This window comes from Amphiprion ocellaris, chromosome 24 (assembly GCF_022539595.1).
Source record: "Amphiprion ocellaris isolate individual 3 ecotype Okinawa chromosome 24, ASM2253959v1, whole genome shotgun sequence".
Classification (NCBI taxonomy): Eukaryota; Metazoa; Chordata; class Actinopteri; family Pomacentridae; genus Amphiprion; species Amphiprion ocellaris.
In genome coordinates this window covers 2246281-2259177 of record NC_072789.1, presented here as the reverse complement: position 1 = coordinate 2259177, position 12897 = coordinate 2246281, and the positions used below count along the sequence as shown (strand labels likewise).

Below are 12897 nucleotides of genomic sequence, written 5' to 3'. Positions count from 1 at the left end.
AAAGGACCTTATTTTAATGGTTGGATTCTCTGCTGGACTGTCATTAAAGAAACCAGTAATACTTTTGAGTGATATTTAGCTGTTTACAGAATTAATGCCATCTCAGATATTTTGCTCCACCCTGTGGGTATAGCTTCCGCTGTCACTATCAATTAAGAATTTTGAGCCCAACTCCAGCTTACACACAACTGAAATTGATATTTAGTTATTTTACTGTACACTAATATAAGTTTGTCAGTATTTCTTATGCCAGATACAGACCCGTGTACTCATACTCATCTTCATACAACCGTTAAATAATGCTCTTTTCTCTGTATTGTGTGTCTGAAGGAGTGACCCAGCCACAGTGAATATCACTGACGAAATGTCCAAAGGATCTTTCGGGAACGTTTGGAAGAGTGTCAACCCTGCTGAGAGCATTAAAAAGGAACCAAGCGCTAAAAGGTGAGCCTCACATCCACATTACTCAGGTATCAGTATCCCAAACAACGCTTTACATACTGATTCCAGATCTTAAGTGTGTTTCTGCAGCATCGAAACTCAATTTCAAAAGGGTGTTAAAGCAGCAGTGGCGGGTGTTTATTATTGAAATATTATGGTACATTTACTTTACATTTTTCCAGGAAACTCAAGAGCTAGTATGTTTATTGAAGAGCAGCCCTGCCCTCGCAGGTTTCCCGCTGAGTAGACTAACATAGTATCTCCTGCCTGCCTCTCTCGCTCCATCCCACCCCTAAGCTCCCCTTCCTAACCTCTCAGAAGCTGATATCCCAAAGGTAAGCTGTTCCCAGCACTTCCTTTCAGCATGGACATTCTCGTCCTGTGTGTTTGCTGCTAGCTGTTGCGCGCTGAAAATGACGTCGGCCTGTGCTGCATGTTGTGATTTGGTTGATGGGACCTGACTCCATGAATAAAGTGATGAATCAGTTACAAACGGATTGACAACACAGCATGATCTGGATGTGCATGTTCATTCAAAGACATATTTCATAATGCTAAATGTGGCCTTCGCATGCTGTAAAATTTGGCTATCCCGTAGGGCAGGGGTGTCAAACTCATCTTAGTTCAGGTTCCACATTCAGCCCAATTTGAACTCAAGTGGGCTGGACCAGTGAAATCACAAAATAAGAACCAATACATAACAACAACTCTAAATATTTCCTTTGTTTTCGTGCAAAAAAGTACTTTCTGAAAACGCTCACATTTAAGGAATTGTCTTTTTTTTACAAAACATTATGAAGAAACTGAAATTTGTTTAAAAAAAAAAAAAAAATTCAATTTCAACAACATTATTCTTCAGTTTATCATTTCCACATTACAACTTCCTGATGACAGCGTGTCTACAAAGGAACACAATGTTTAGTCACAGCTATCTGAAACCTTAAGACAAAAATGAGACATACAACGACAAAAGCAAGAAACAAAATGACAAAAGAATGAGACAAATGACACGAAACAAAAAAAAGACAAAAAATTAGACAAAAAGTTACAAAGCGCAAAAAAAGTGGACAGACGACAAGAAACGAGACAAAAAATGACACAAACTAGGCCAAAAATGATCAAAGCGAGAAACAAGACGACAAATGGACAAACCACACAAGCGAGACAAAAAAAACAACAAAATGAGACAAAAAGAACAAACAAAGCGAAACACAAAATGACAAAAATAAGACAAAAAACACAAACAAAACAATAAGGAAACACAAAATGACAAAAACATGAGACAAATGACAAAAGTCAGACAAAAAAAGACAAAAAACAACAAAAGCAAGACAAAATTTTACAAAAAGGAGACACAAAGTGACATAAGCGAAACTCAAAATGACAAAAATAAGACAAAAATTACAAGCGAGACTAACAGGAAACAGAAAACAACAAAAACATAAGACAAACAACAAAAGTAAGACAAAAAACAAAAAAGACAAAATATTACAAAAACGAGACACAAAATGACAAAAAATGACACAAATGACACAAATGAGACATAAAGTGACGAAAGTGTGAAACAAAACAACAAAAATCATACACAAAACAATGAATAAAGGCAAACAAAAAATGTCAGAAATGAGACCAAAAACACAAGTGAGACAAAAAGGAAACACAAAACGACAAAAACATGAGACAAACGATAAAATTCAGACAGAAAAAGACAAAAAAACAACAAAAAGAAGACAAAATATTACAAAAACGAGACACAAAATGACAAAAGAACAATCTAATATTTTGCTTTATGATCAAAACAACTTGTCCTGGTCTAGAAATTATTTTAAATTTATAGTTTTACTAATTTACAATCTGCAGTTAATGTCTTCTCTGTAATTTTTACACTTTGAGGGCCGAATTGGACCCTCTGATGGACCGATTTTGGCCCGCAGGCCGCATGTTTGACACCTCTGCCATAGGGTTTCTGCTAAATGAGACAGTGCTTGTGAAGTAAAACGTTATTGTGATTATCTGACAATCAGATGACACAGACTTGCATGGGTGCATGGCAGTAAGCATCAGTGTGTATGTTTTTTTTTCCTGTTTCTATATTAAGTTTGATTTATTCTCCTTTTGTCTGCGCAGTTGTCCCAGAGGCGAGAAGCGACACAAGCGACGGAGACATGAGAAGAGCTTGGACAGGGAGACAAGTTTGTGATGACACATACTGGTGGAGCCACTGTGCTGTCAATCAGTAGGTCAAAAAAACAAAAAACAACTATACCGTGCCACACTCAACCACCTTTGTACTGTGCTACACTGTGTTTTTTCGTCATGTAGGTCTGTGTGCAAGTTGTGTAAAACAAAGCAACATTTGTTAGAAACAGTAGAGGAAAGCGAGACACGTCGGTGTTCTTTTTTCTATGTATATCAGTGTTTGGTGATACCAGCAGTAGAAGGAAGCCAGAATTATATGACACCCGCAGTAACCACTGTGTCGATGGGCCAATCCAGTAAAAATTTTGAACGATTTTTAAACTTTATTTGTATTTTGTATGTTTTTATATTTTTCCAACAACGATCGCGAGTTGTCCTTTTAAAAACCTGCCACAGCAAACAGCAAATGCGTGGATTTTGTGTGGGTCATTTAATGCCGCTGTTGAATTTAGCACGCATCACAACAGAAAACTAAAAGAGTAGATATTTGCCACTACTAATCTATTTCACTGGTATATTTCACTGGTATCTTAAAGAGTTGGCTATATAGCGAATCTAGTAAATTTTTGAACGTAACAAATATACGTTTTCTATATTCGGTATATGTAAATGCTTGTGTGACAGTGACCACTCATTTCACTCCACAGTCTTCTCCTTTGCTGTTTTACACATTAATGTGTCTCTTCTAGTGAAGCGTTTCCCCATCGAGTTAAAGAAATGCTTTGACTTTGTGGGAAATAAGAACATTTGCTTTGTTGCTGAGAATTTGATGAGGAGACACCAATGTCACGTCTGTGCTCTAAATAGGAACCTACAGCAGGGGTGTCAAACTCATCTTAGTTCAGGTTCCACATTCAGCCCAATTTGATCTCAAGTGGCCAGTAAAATCACAGCATAATAACCTTTAAATAACCACAACTCCAATTTTTTCCTTTGTTTTAGTGCAAAAAAGTTCATTCTGAAAATGTTCACATTAAGGAATTATCTTTTTACAAAACAACCTGAAATTTCTGAAGAAAAATAAATTGAATTTCAGCAAAATTATGCCTCAGTTAAACATTCACATAAAATATATTACAAAAATGAGAAATAAAACGTCAAAAAATGAGACAAACGACACGAAACAAAACAACAAAGAGACAAAAAATTTGACAAAAAACTTACAAATCGACAAAAAAATGGACAAATGACACAAACAAGACAAAAAATGACAAAAGCAATAAACAAAACAACAAAAAAGTAGAAGACACGAGCGAGACACAAAAACACAAAACGACGCAAATGATGCACAGAATAACGAATAAAGCAAAACACAAAATGACACAAGACAAAAAACACAAGTGAGACAAAAAGGAAACACAAAAACGACAACATGAGACAAATGACAAAAATCAGACAAAAAACAAGACAAAATATGACAAAAATGAGACACAAAATGACAAAAATGAGACACAAAATGACAAAAAAATTTGACAAATGACACAAAGCAAAAGAACAGACAAACAATTAGACAAAAAAGTAACAAAGCAACAAAAAATGGACAAACGACAAAAACAAGACAAAAAATTACACAAATGACACAAACGAGAAAAAAGGACAAAAACGACAAAACAACAAAAAAAAATAGACCAACAACACAAACGAGACAAAAAGGAAGCACAAAACAACAACAACATAAGACAAATGACATCAGACAAAAAAACAACAAAAACAAGACAAAATATTACAAAAATGAGACCCATAATGACAAAAGAACAATGAACAATATAATATTTTACTTTATGATCAAAAAAAACTTGTCATGGTCTAGAAATTATTCTGAATTTATAGTTTTACAAATTTATAATCTACAGTTAATGTCTTCTCTGGAATTTTTACACTTTGAGGGCCGGATTGGACCCTCTGGCGGCCCGGTTTTGGCCCATGGGCCGCATGTTTGACACCCCTGACCTAAAGCCAGCAGCTGGTTAGCTTAGCTTAGCTTAGCACATGGACTGAAGTGAAACAGCAAGCCCGATTCTAGTCAACAGTAAATTAAAATAAACACTAAAAATTCACTAATTAGCACTTTGTATGTTCGTTCTTTTAATTCATATGAAAGCAAAAGTGTAAAACTTAATATTTCTTGCTTGCTTCATATGTATCGCACAGATACAAGAGACATATCTTGCAAAGAGAGAAACGAATCTTATTTTCCCAGTATTTCTTTTGATTAAAATATTTTTTTCGGGGGGGCCGTTGGGGCAGCTTTTTGGAAAATTACTTCATTTTCAAACTAGCATGGCAGCGTAGTTCAGGAACTCTAGGCATCTCTGGCTGCTTGGCCTTGGCTTTTTCAGAAACTCCTCAAATTTGTAAAATGCTGAACTCTTGGGTGACTGTACAGAAGGCTCCGTGTTTTCCACGTGCGTACTCTCCGTCATCTCGTCAGTAAGTGTCATCCATGGACATGTGATCTCCTCTCCAAATGACCCACGGTGTGTTAGCATCTGAAGCTAATTTTTTTTTTGTTGTTGAAAAAAAAACACCTGCATAAAGGGTGAAACAGCCTCGACTGTCTTGCTGCAGGATCATGGTTACTTCTAGAGATGCAATAATACCTTTTTTCTGGGAAGGGCAACATGTAATAAACGGTAAAGAGTCTTAACAATGTATAATACATAGTATATTTTATTCATGTAAAATGTTACTAATATATTACTAACATGAGTAGGTGTTGAATTCAGGTTTTTGTTGTAGATGTTCTTTTCCCCATTGTCGAATTGATGGTTCTTAGTTGATTAGAGAAATTAATTATGGGTCAAAATTATATCAATATCAAATAATTTGACCACTTCTGTGTGGAATTCTGCCTTAAATTTGGTAGTAATAGCTGTACACTTTACGGTTTAATATTTTAAATCACCTGTATAGAAAACTCATCAGTTTGGACCTGTTGTTCAATTGTGATTTGTTTCAGGAGAATGAAAGTGAGAGAGAGAGAGAGAGCATAAATAAAGATATTAAACTGCTGAAATGATGCTGTGCTTTATTTTTTTTCCTCTCAGTGTCCTCAGGGAGGTCAGAGGTCAGCTGGTGAGCAGTACCTCAAGGACATTTCAGTGTGTTTTCAGTATAATACTGTGTTGTATTGCCTCAGAGTAACTCTGCACAGCCTTTTCCCAAGTCCAGTGACTTCCTGTCCTCTACCTTCGACCTCCGGAGCTCCGAGTCTTTGGCTTCATGACGGATGGAGAGTAGAAAGCACCCTTCACCACCCCAGGCTGCAGCTCTGTTTCAGTAAATATGACCTCAGTTAAGACCTTCAGCTACCCCACACTGACTTTATCTTGGTATTTTATAATTGATATACATTTACCTGTGGGCGAATCTAACTGCATACATGCTCCCAAGTATTTTTGTAGCACATTTCATACTTCGAGAATGCAGTTTTTACTCCACTTATACTCATTAGACGACTTTAGTTTCTTTATGAAATACGATTTTGACATGAGTATGAAATATATGATGAGCTTATGGGTCATTCCAAAATTGGAGGGCATTTGGGCTTCAATATTTTTATAAAATAAACCTTCTATTTTACAGTTTTCTGCTCCATATTCATCAATAATAGGTAATAAACTATCAAAGGCTTGATTGGCTCAGCTTACACATCAATGGTAGCATTTTTATTCCATGTTTTCTGTGTTGTTTGCTAACCCTACTATAATCACAGTAACAGGGTTGCTAATCCATGCTAATGCTATCTTTTTCTCAGCAGTAGAAGCTAGATATTTAGCTGCTGTTACTGCTGACCAAGAGGAAAAACTGAATGATGGAAAACAGTCCAAAGAATTAGTCTGATCCTGATAATATGAGGTAGAGTGAGACATTCAATCAAGGCTGACAATGGGATGAAAATATGAAAAATAGAAGAGAGGACATAGCTTTGCACTACCCATTCTTTAGGAAACTGATGATGTAAACGACAAAAACAACACAAAACGACAAAAACGAGACATAAAATGACTAAAGACACAAAACGACATAAACAAAACGACAAAAATGAGACAGAAAATGACAAAAACAAGACATAAAACAACGAATATGACAGAAAATGACAAAAATGAGACAGAAAAGGACAAAAACGAGACAATGAAAAACGAGACAGGAAACAACAAACACGACATAAAACAACAAAAGCTAGACATAAAATGACAAAAATGAGAGAACATGACAAAAACAAAACGGCAAAATCGACACAACTCAAGACATAAAATGACAAAAATGAGACAACATGACAAAAACAAGACAGAAAATGACAAAAATGAAACAAACTGACAAAAACAAGACAGAAAATGACAAAAATGAGATGTAAAACGACAAAAATGAGAAAGAAAATGACATGAACAAGACAGAAAACAACAAAAACAAGGGAGAAAACGACTAAAATGAGACAAAACAGCAAAAACAAAACAGAAAACGACAAACGTCATCAACAGGGTTGTTGTGGGACACACGTTCCATGCATAATAATTAGTATCTAAAATATGTTGATTACAAAAATGTTCCACAATTACAAGAGATGTCAATGAAAACAATAGTACAAAAAAACGGAGATTTAAATTTAATTTTAACTGTTTTATTTGGTCATCAGGGGGGTGGGACAAGAGAAAAACGTCATTTTAAGGGGAGCTCCAGACTTATTTGGTATTTTAAAAAGATTTTCAAACATTCTTTTCTCTTAGTTTGGTCTCAGGACAAGTACATTTAAACAACTATGGATTGTTTGAAATTTGATGAGTGGGACGTAAAAGGTCCTCCAATTGTGGAATGACCCTTAAATAAGATTATATATTATTAGACACATTATACACAAATTCAGGTCAAACAGATCAAGTAACTCAATTCCATTTTCCATGTAAAAATGCTCAAATTTCATGGTTCCAGTTTCTGTCTTTGGAATTTGCTTCTTTTCCTTTTCAATGACATAATTTTAAAAATCTTTTTATGGTTTGGACTTTTGCTCAGACTAAACAGACACATAGGAGGCATCGCCTGAGGTTCTGGTTGACTAAGAGCTTGAGGAAAAATCTATTTCTCTTTTTTGGTTCTTAAAGACGTTTCACCTCTCATCCAAGAGACTTTTTCAGCTTCCTTTTAATGACAGGTCTGCAGGATGTTGTTAAGGACCAAAAAGAGGTATCTAGTTTTGTTTTACTGTGGATGGACTTGTTACAAAACAAATTATTAGTCATTCAATTAAGGACATAATCATCAAATTCATCCATAATGAAAAATCATCATTTGTTGCAGCTGTTTTTACGATGAAATAGGTATTCAAAGAAAAGGTGGCTGCATAATAATAATAATCTCATGTTGCAGTGCCCGGGGACTTGCTTTTGCAATGAATATTTTTAGTTTTGATTGTTTTAACTACATTTGTCTGATTACATTTAAGAACTTTTACTTGAGTAACGTTTTCCAAGCAGTGTGGCTGCACTTTTACTCAATGGATGTACACTACCGTTCTAAAGTTTGGGGTCACCCATGTTTTCCATGAAAACTCCCACTTTTATCCATGTGCTAACAGAACTGCACAAGGGTTTGCTAATCATCAATGAGCCTTTCAACACCATCAGCTAACACAATGTAGCATTAGAACACAGGAGTGATGGTTGCTGGAAATGTCCCTCTGTAGCCCTATGGAGATATTCCATTAAACATTTCCAGCTAGAATAGTCATTTACCACATTAACAATGTCTACACTGGATTTATCATTCATTTAATGTCATCTTCATTGAAAAAAATGCTTTTCTTTCAAAAATATGGACATTTCTAAGTGACCACAAACTTTTGAACGTGTATATACATCCTCCATTACGTATCAGTGCTGCCACTTTGAATTAAGTCTGTATTATAAAATAAGGCTGATGCAACAAGCACACAGTGAATGAAAACTTTATTTTGCAGAGCACAATAACATACAATGACAATCAACTACACTGCATGTGCTTTCTATAGGCCTACCTGAGATTAAACTTTTTTGTGTTCATTTTTTCCCCTTAAAAATATAGAAAATAATTTAAATTTGTAGAAAATAACATGCCTTCAATTTCATATCATCTCTGGTGCACCATACAATCTGTGGAAGAGTAGTAGCTTTGTATCTTTGCATTACATTCACAATGAAGTAAAAAACTTACAAAATTAAATAGATAACGTCGACAACATTACAGCATGCAAAGCAGTATGGCTTCCTGTTCCTCCTGTATATGGCTTTAGTGTGCAGCACACAGAGGGAGTCCCTGAGGCTCTCACTGGTCCTGTTGTCTTTTCTTACTGCAAAAGAAAGAAAATCACAATCCCATAAGAACAGATTTGTAGCCTCTAGCATGTATCAGATCAGCTGTGTTGACTCAGTGTTACCTTTCCCCTGAAGGCTTGGAGGTCATGACCCAGAGTAAATATTCCTTGGCAGCCATAGAGTCCAGCACCTTGTTCACATCGCTGGTGAAGCTTCCATCTACGTGCCTCCTGCTGAACGCCTCACCCCGCCTGTCCATTTCAGATCTGAGTATGTACACAGGCACACAATGTAAACACTGCCCAGTAAGGGTCAGCTAACCCGCCATCTGAGCTCTAATGTTTTAGACCACATCAGTTTTAACTAAGGTTGTTCATAAGTGAAGAGATTGTTTTTTCATGATTGCTTGTGTGTTTTGTGTCTCACCACACAGTACAGTAACGCATCAATCAACTCAGTGGAAACGTTCAGGTGATTTATTTTAGCACAAGCACAAGGAACATCGAGAAAAAAAGCAAAAGAAGAGGGGAAAAAAGTGTGAAGAAGCAACAAGAAGCAGTCGATTAGCTCAAGATCTCTTTGTCTTGTCGTCACGGTGGAATCAGACACAGGTTGGCCATTTTAGGAGGAGGAGGAGGAGAGGCAAGGAGGGACAGCCTACTCTCTTCGGACTTGTCCAGACTTGAGCCTGGCAACGAAGTCTTTGATTGCCTGGTCCGTGAGGTAGGAGCTGACATCGCTGGTGAAGGTGCCGTCGGCGTGGCGCTTTTCTACAGCACTGAAAACACACAAGCAGAGTCAGTGAGGACAGATGGATTATTCCAGAATGTTTGTTCATGTATTTACTGAATGTTTAACCCTCCTGTTGTCCTCTTTTACAGGCACCAAAAAATACTGTTTCCTTGTCTGAAAAACATCCAAAAATTCAGCAAAAAATTCCTCAAATGTCTGAAAATTTGCAAAACCTTCAGGAAGAAAATTCCAATAATTCCTTAAAAGTTTCCCTTAAAAGTTTTATTTTTAAAAAATCCCCAAAATTTGGCAAGAAAATTCTTGTAAATATTTTTTAAAAATGAGTAAAAATCTTCCAAAAAAAATCCTAAAAATATCTAAAGTGATTCCATATATATCAGTAAAACTTCTAATATTTTCTTTAAGAACATTCACATAAAAATCAACCAAAATCCATTGAAATTCGCTGGATTTTGGTTGATTTTTTTGTGGATGTTCTAAAGAAAGATTTTTAACGTTTCTTTTTTTCCACCAAAAAATGTTCAGAAATTTCCCAAAAATGTTGAAAATGTGGACATCAGAAGTTTCACTGTGGAAATATATATTTTTCCCACATTTTCAAACTTTAAAACGGGTCAATTTTGCGGGTTAACATATCAGTCAACTCTCTTTTCATGGTGCATCTGCATTTGTTTCACAGCTCAAGTTACGACTAACTTGTCAAACTATTGTACAGTTTGGAAATTTCAGATGTCTGTGGGATAAAGGGCTTGAAACCCAAAGAGGATTATCCAATATTTCACAAGAGGACATTTCAGGACCTCCAGGTGACCCTTTGGAGGGGCCTGAACGGTGGTTGTGGAACCAAACTATGTATAAAAGTTCAACTGGAACCAAAGTGGTAAAATGCTGCTTACGAGCTGATAATGTCGTACATTGTGGACATGTTTTGCACAACCAATCACTGCTGATACCTTAAGCATTTTGCGTTTTGTACACTTAAAGATCTCTAACCTGAAGAATTCAATCATAAACGAGCCATGGTTGCTGTAATTTTCTGATTTTAAGGATCCCTTCATGTGTGACACCACACTGACCCACTCCTCTTGTTGTTCATCAGCCACCGAACAAAGTCCTGAGCCTTCCTGTCCTCCAGATATTTGCTGTAGTCGTTCGAGAAAGTTCCTTCCGAGTGTCTTTTCGCGTTTGACAGCTCCCTGGGCTCGTCAGCTAATGTGTCGTCTGCCTCAAGACTGTAATGAGAAGAAGGACACAGGTAGGATTTACATCTGGCCTTTGAAAAACCTTACAAAAAAAATAGTGTCGCATTTTGTTTTTGGTCTATAATTCACAAGTCACCATGTGGGTAGAACATGTGGAACTCAGATCTTATATCAAATGGCACTGTCTTCCACAATAAATCAAGTAAATCTCTCATTTTGTCGCCCCTAAAAATTAATCTCAACCTTTCACAAGAACACGTTTAAATATTTCTTGATCAGTATCAGTAACAATGTCATACAACTGGTCATTTATTCCTCCGTGATGTTGTACTTTTTAAAACATTGCAGCGTTTTAATGAGAGAGGTAAAGCCAAGCCAGATTTTTATCATTTCTATCCACATAAATCGATTAAAGACAGATTTGTTGGAAATTCACATCACTTAAGTACACTGTCAGCTGTAGAGGGCCTCCAATAAACTATTACTTTCATCATCAATACACCTGACACTTATTTTCTTTTAAATAAATCCCTGTTTAGAGTCAGAAAACCGTGAAAATGGCAATCATCGTTCTCTTAAGCCCAAGTGAGCTGATGTCAAAACCCTCAAAGTTCCTCTCATAGAAAACTAAATATTCACCTGCCATTAATTTGCCATCATCCCACTAATAATTGATCAGCTTGTCATTTCACTCTATAGCAATCCTATGTAGTGTGAGTAACTGGAAAAACAATGAAGCTAAAGTTGTATTTTGGGGTTTAGTAGGGGCCCAAGAGCAAATTTAAGCCAATGAACTCCATTTGTGAGTGATAAATACACGTTGTCTCAGATCAAAATGTTCAGTTAGTTTGAATTTGTGGCTCTTGACCTAAAGATAAGAGTAATGCAGAAAAACAGCAACAATCTGCGGTCACTTAAACTTGATCAGCGTCATAACGGTTCACAATCTGATGGTACCTTGAGCTGTCATCATTCAGAGGAACCTGCCAGCTGCTCTGGACAAAGCTGAGGACCAGAAGGATGCCAGCCAAGGAGTAGATGCTGTTCATTGTGACCTGTGAACACACAGATACATGCAAAGAGACTGTTTGCTAAAGCTAAAATAATGTCACCACTACACACATGACACAACTCACCTTTTCTTCTTTCTTTTCCAACCAGCAATGCCGTTAGTTCCTCTGCTTGTCACCGTCTAACCGCCTTCCTTCCTTGGCAGCCCTTATATACCTTAAGAGGACGACGCAGCGGCTCAGGTGGGTCAGTTTTACTACTCTGCCAGGTCAACCGTTTACTTTCAACCCATTAGACACGGGGCCCTGCTGCATCAGCCGAATCAACGAGCCGAACGTTTGCTCACCAAAGGAAAGGCGCTGCTCATGCGTGATGCCAGCTGGTACTTAGGTGTTAAGATCAAACAACCGCGGCTCATCCTGTCAAATACAAAGTCAGGTAGATGTTTTAATGTGCTACTGTGTCATCATGACGGAGGGCTGTCATATCTGCGTGGTGAGTCAGTATTTGTGGATCCTTTCCAATCAGCTTCAAAAGATGGGGAATAGTGATTTTTTATTTTTTTTATTTTTTTTATTTTTTTGCTCATCACTAGCAGTTATCTCCGTTTTATAGGGGCCGCTGTTCAATAAATGCATGGCTGCTCCCAAATGTCGGATAATGCCGTGTATGGTATTGATTTTTATCCACAATGTAAAGGCTGACAAAACTAAATGTTTCTCAGATATATTTTCCAAAAATTCCCATAGTGTTGATTGATTACAAGAAGTAATATTGGATACTGAACCCTCAACCCTTACATTAGGTTCTAGAGACCTTTCTCAGGTGTTGGATGAAAAACCGATGGTCTTGCTGCACTGATGAACCCTAAAAAATGTGGCTCTCTTGCCTCTGCTTACACTTACTGGCATCTTGGAACCAAGGATTAACAACTGCTCATAGGCCCAAAACCCCAGGTGTACCTCCGTATCATTTAGTGTTGTAAATACATTAATTTCATCAGC

General features: G+C 36.9%; 2 protein-coding genes across 5 annotated transcripts in view; one reads left to right on the top strand and one right to left on the bottom strand.

The window, feature by feature from the left end:
* The window catches only part of LOC111565864 (sodium-driven chloride bicarbonate exchanger-like), a 55293-nt gene extending 49637 nt beyond the window's left edge, over window positions 1–5656 (top strand). For 3 of the 4 annotated variants that reach the window (XM_035946399.2, XM_023266159.3, XM_035946400.2), the window contains 2 exons: window positions 331–444; window positions 2569–5656. In XM_035946399.2, coding sequence (XP_035802292.1) covers window positions 331–444; window positions 2569–2641 — 187 coding nt within the window. In that variant the 3' untranslated portion in view covers window positions 2642–5656. Of the gene's footprint in view, window positions 1–330; window positions 445–738; window positions 777–2568 lie in introns of all 4 variants that reach the window. The other variant, XM_023266155.3, reaches the window with a different exon arrangement.
* Window positions 5657–8565: 2909 nt separating this feature from the next.
* Window positions 8566–12161, bottom strand: LOC111565873 (glucagon-1-like). The gene is made up of 6 exons (XM_023266168.3): window positions 12019–12161; window positions 11840–11937; window positions 10757–10912; window positions 9589–9705; window positions 9050–9193; window positions 8566–8962 (listed from the first exon to the last, which is right to left on the bottom strand). Exons 2-6 carry the CDS (start codon window positions 11929–11931, stop codon window positions 8938–8940), a joined length of 534 nt encoding a protein of 177 aa, XP_023121936.1. The 5' UTR covers window positions 11932–11937; window positions 12019–12161; the 3' UTR covers window positions 8566–8937.
* Between the last annotated feature and the right edge of the window lie 736 nt (window positions 12162–12897).

Bases quoted from the DNA above. Each gene is read 5' to 3' on its own strand.
- LOC111565873 (XM_023266168.3), bottom strand. From the start codon at position 11,931: ATGAACAGCATCTACTCCTTGGCTGGCATCCTTCTGGTCCTCAGCTTT. The intron at 9,706-10,756 runs GTCAGTGTGGTG...GTGTGTTTTCAG, and splicing joins ATGAACAACAAGAGGAGTGG to TGCTGTAGAAAAGCGCCACG. The intron at 8,963-9,049 runs GTAACACTGAGT...TTTCTTTTGCAG, and splicing joins TCCAAGCCTTCAGGGGAAAG to TAAGAAAAGACAACAGGACC.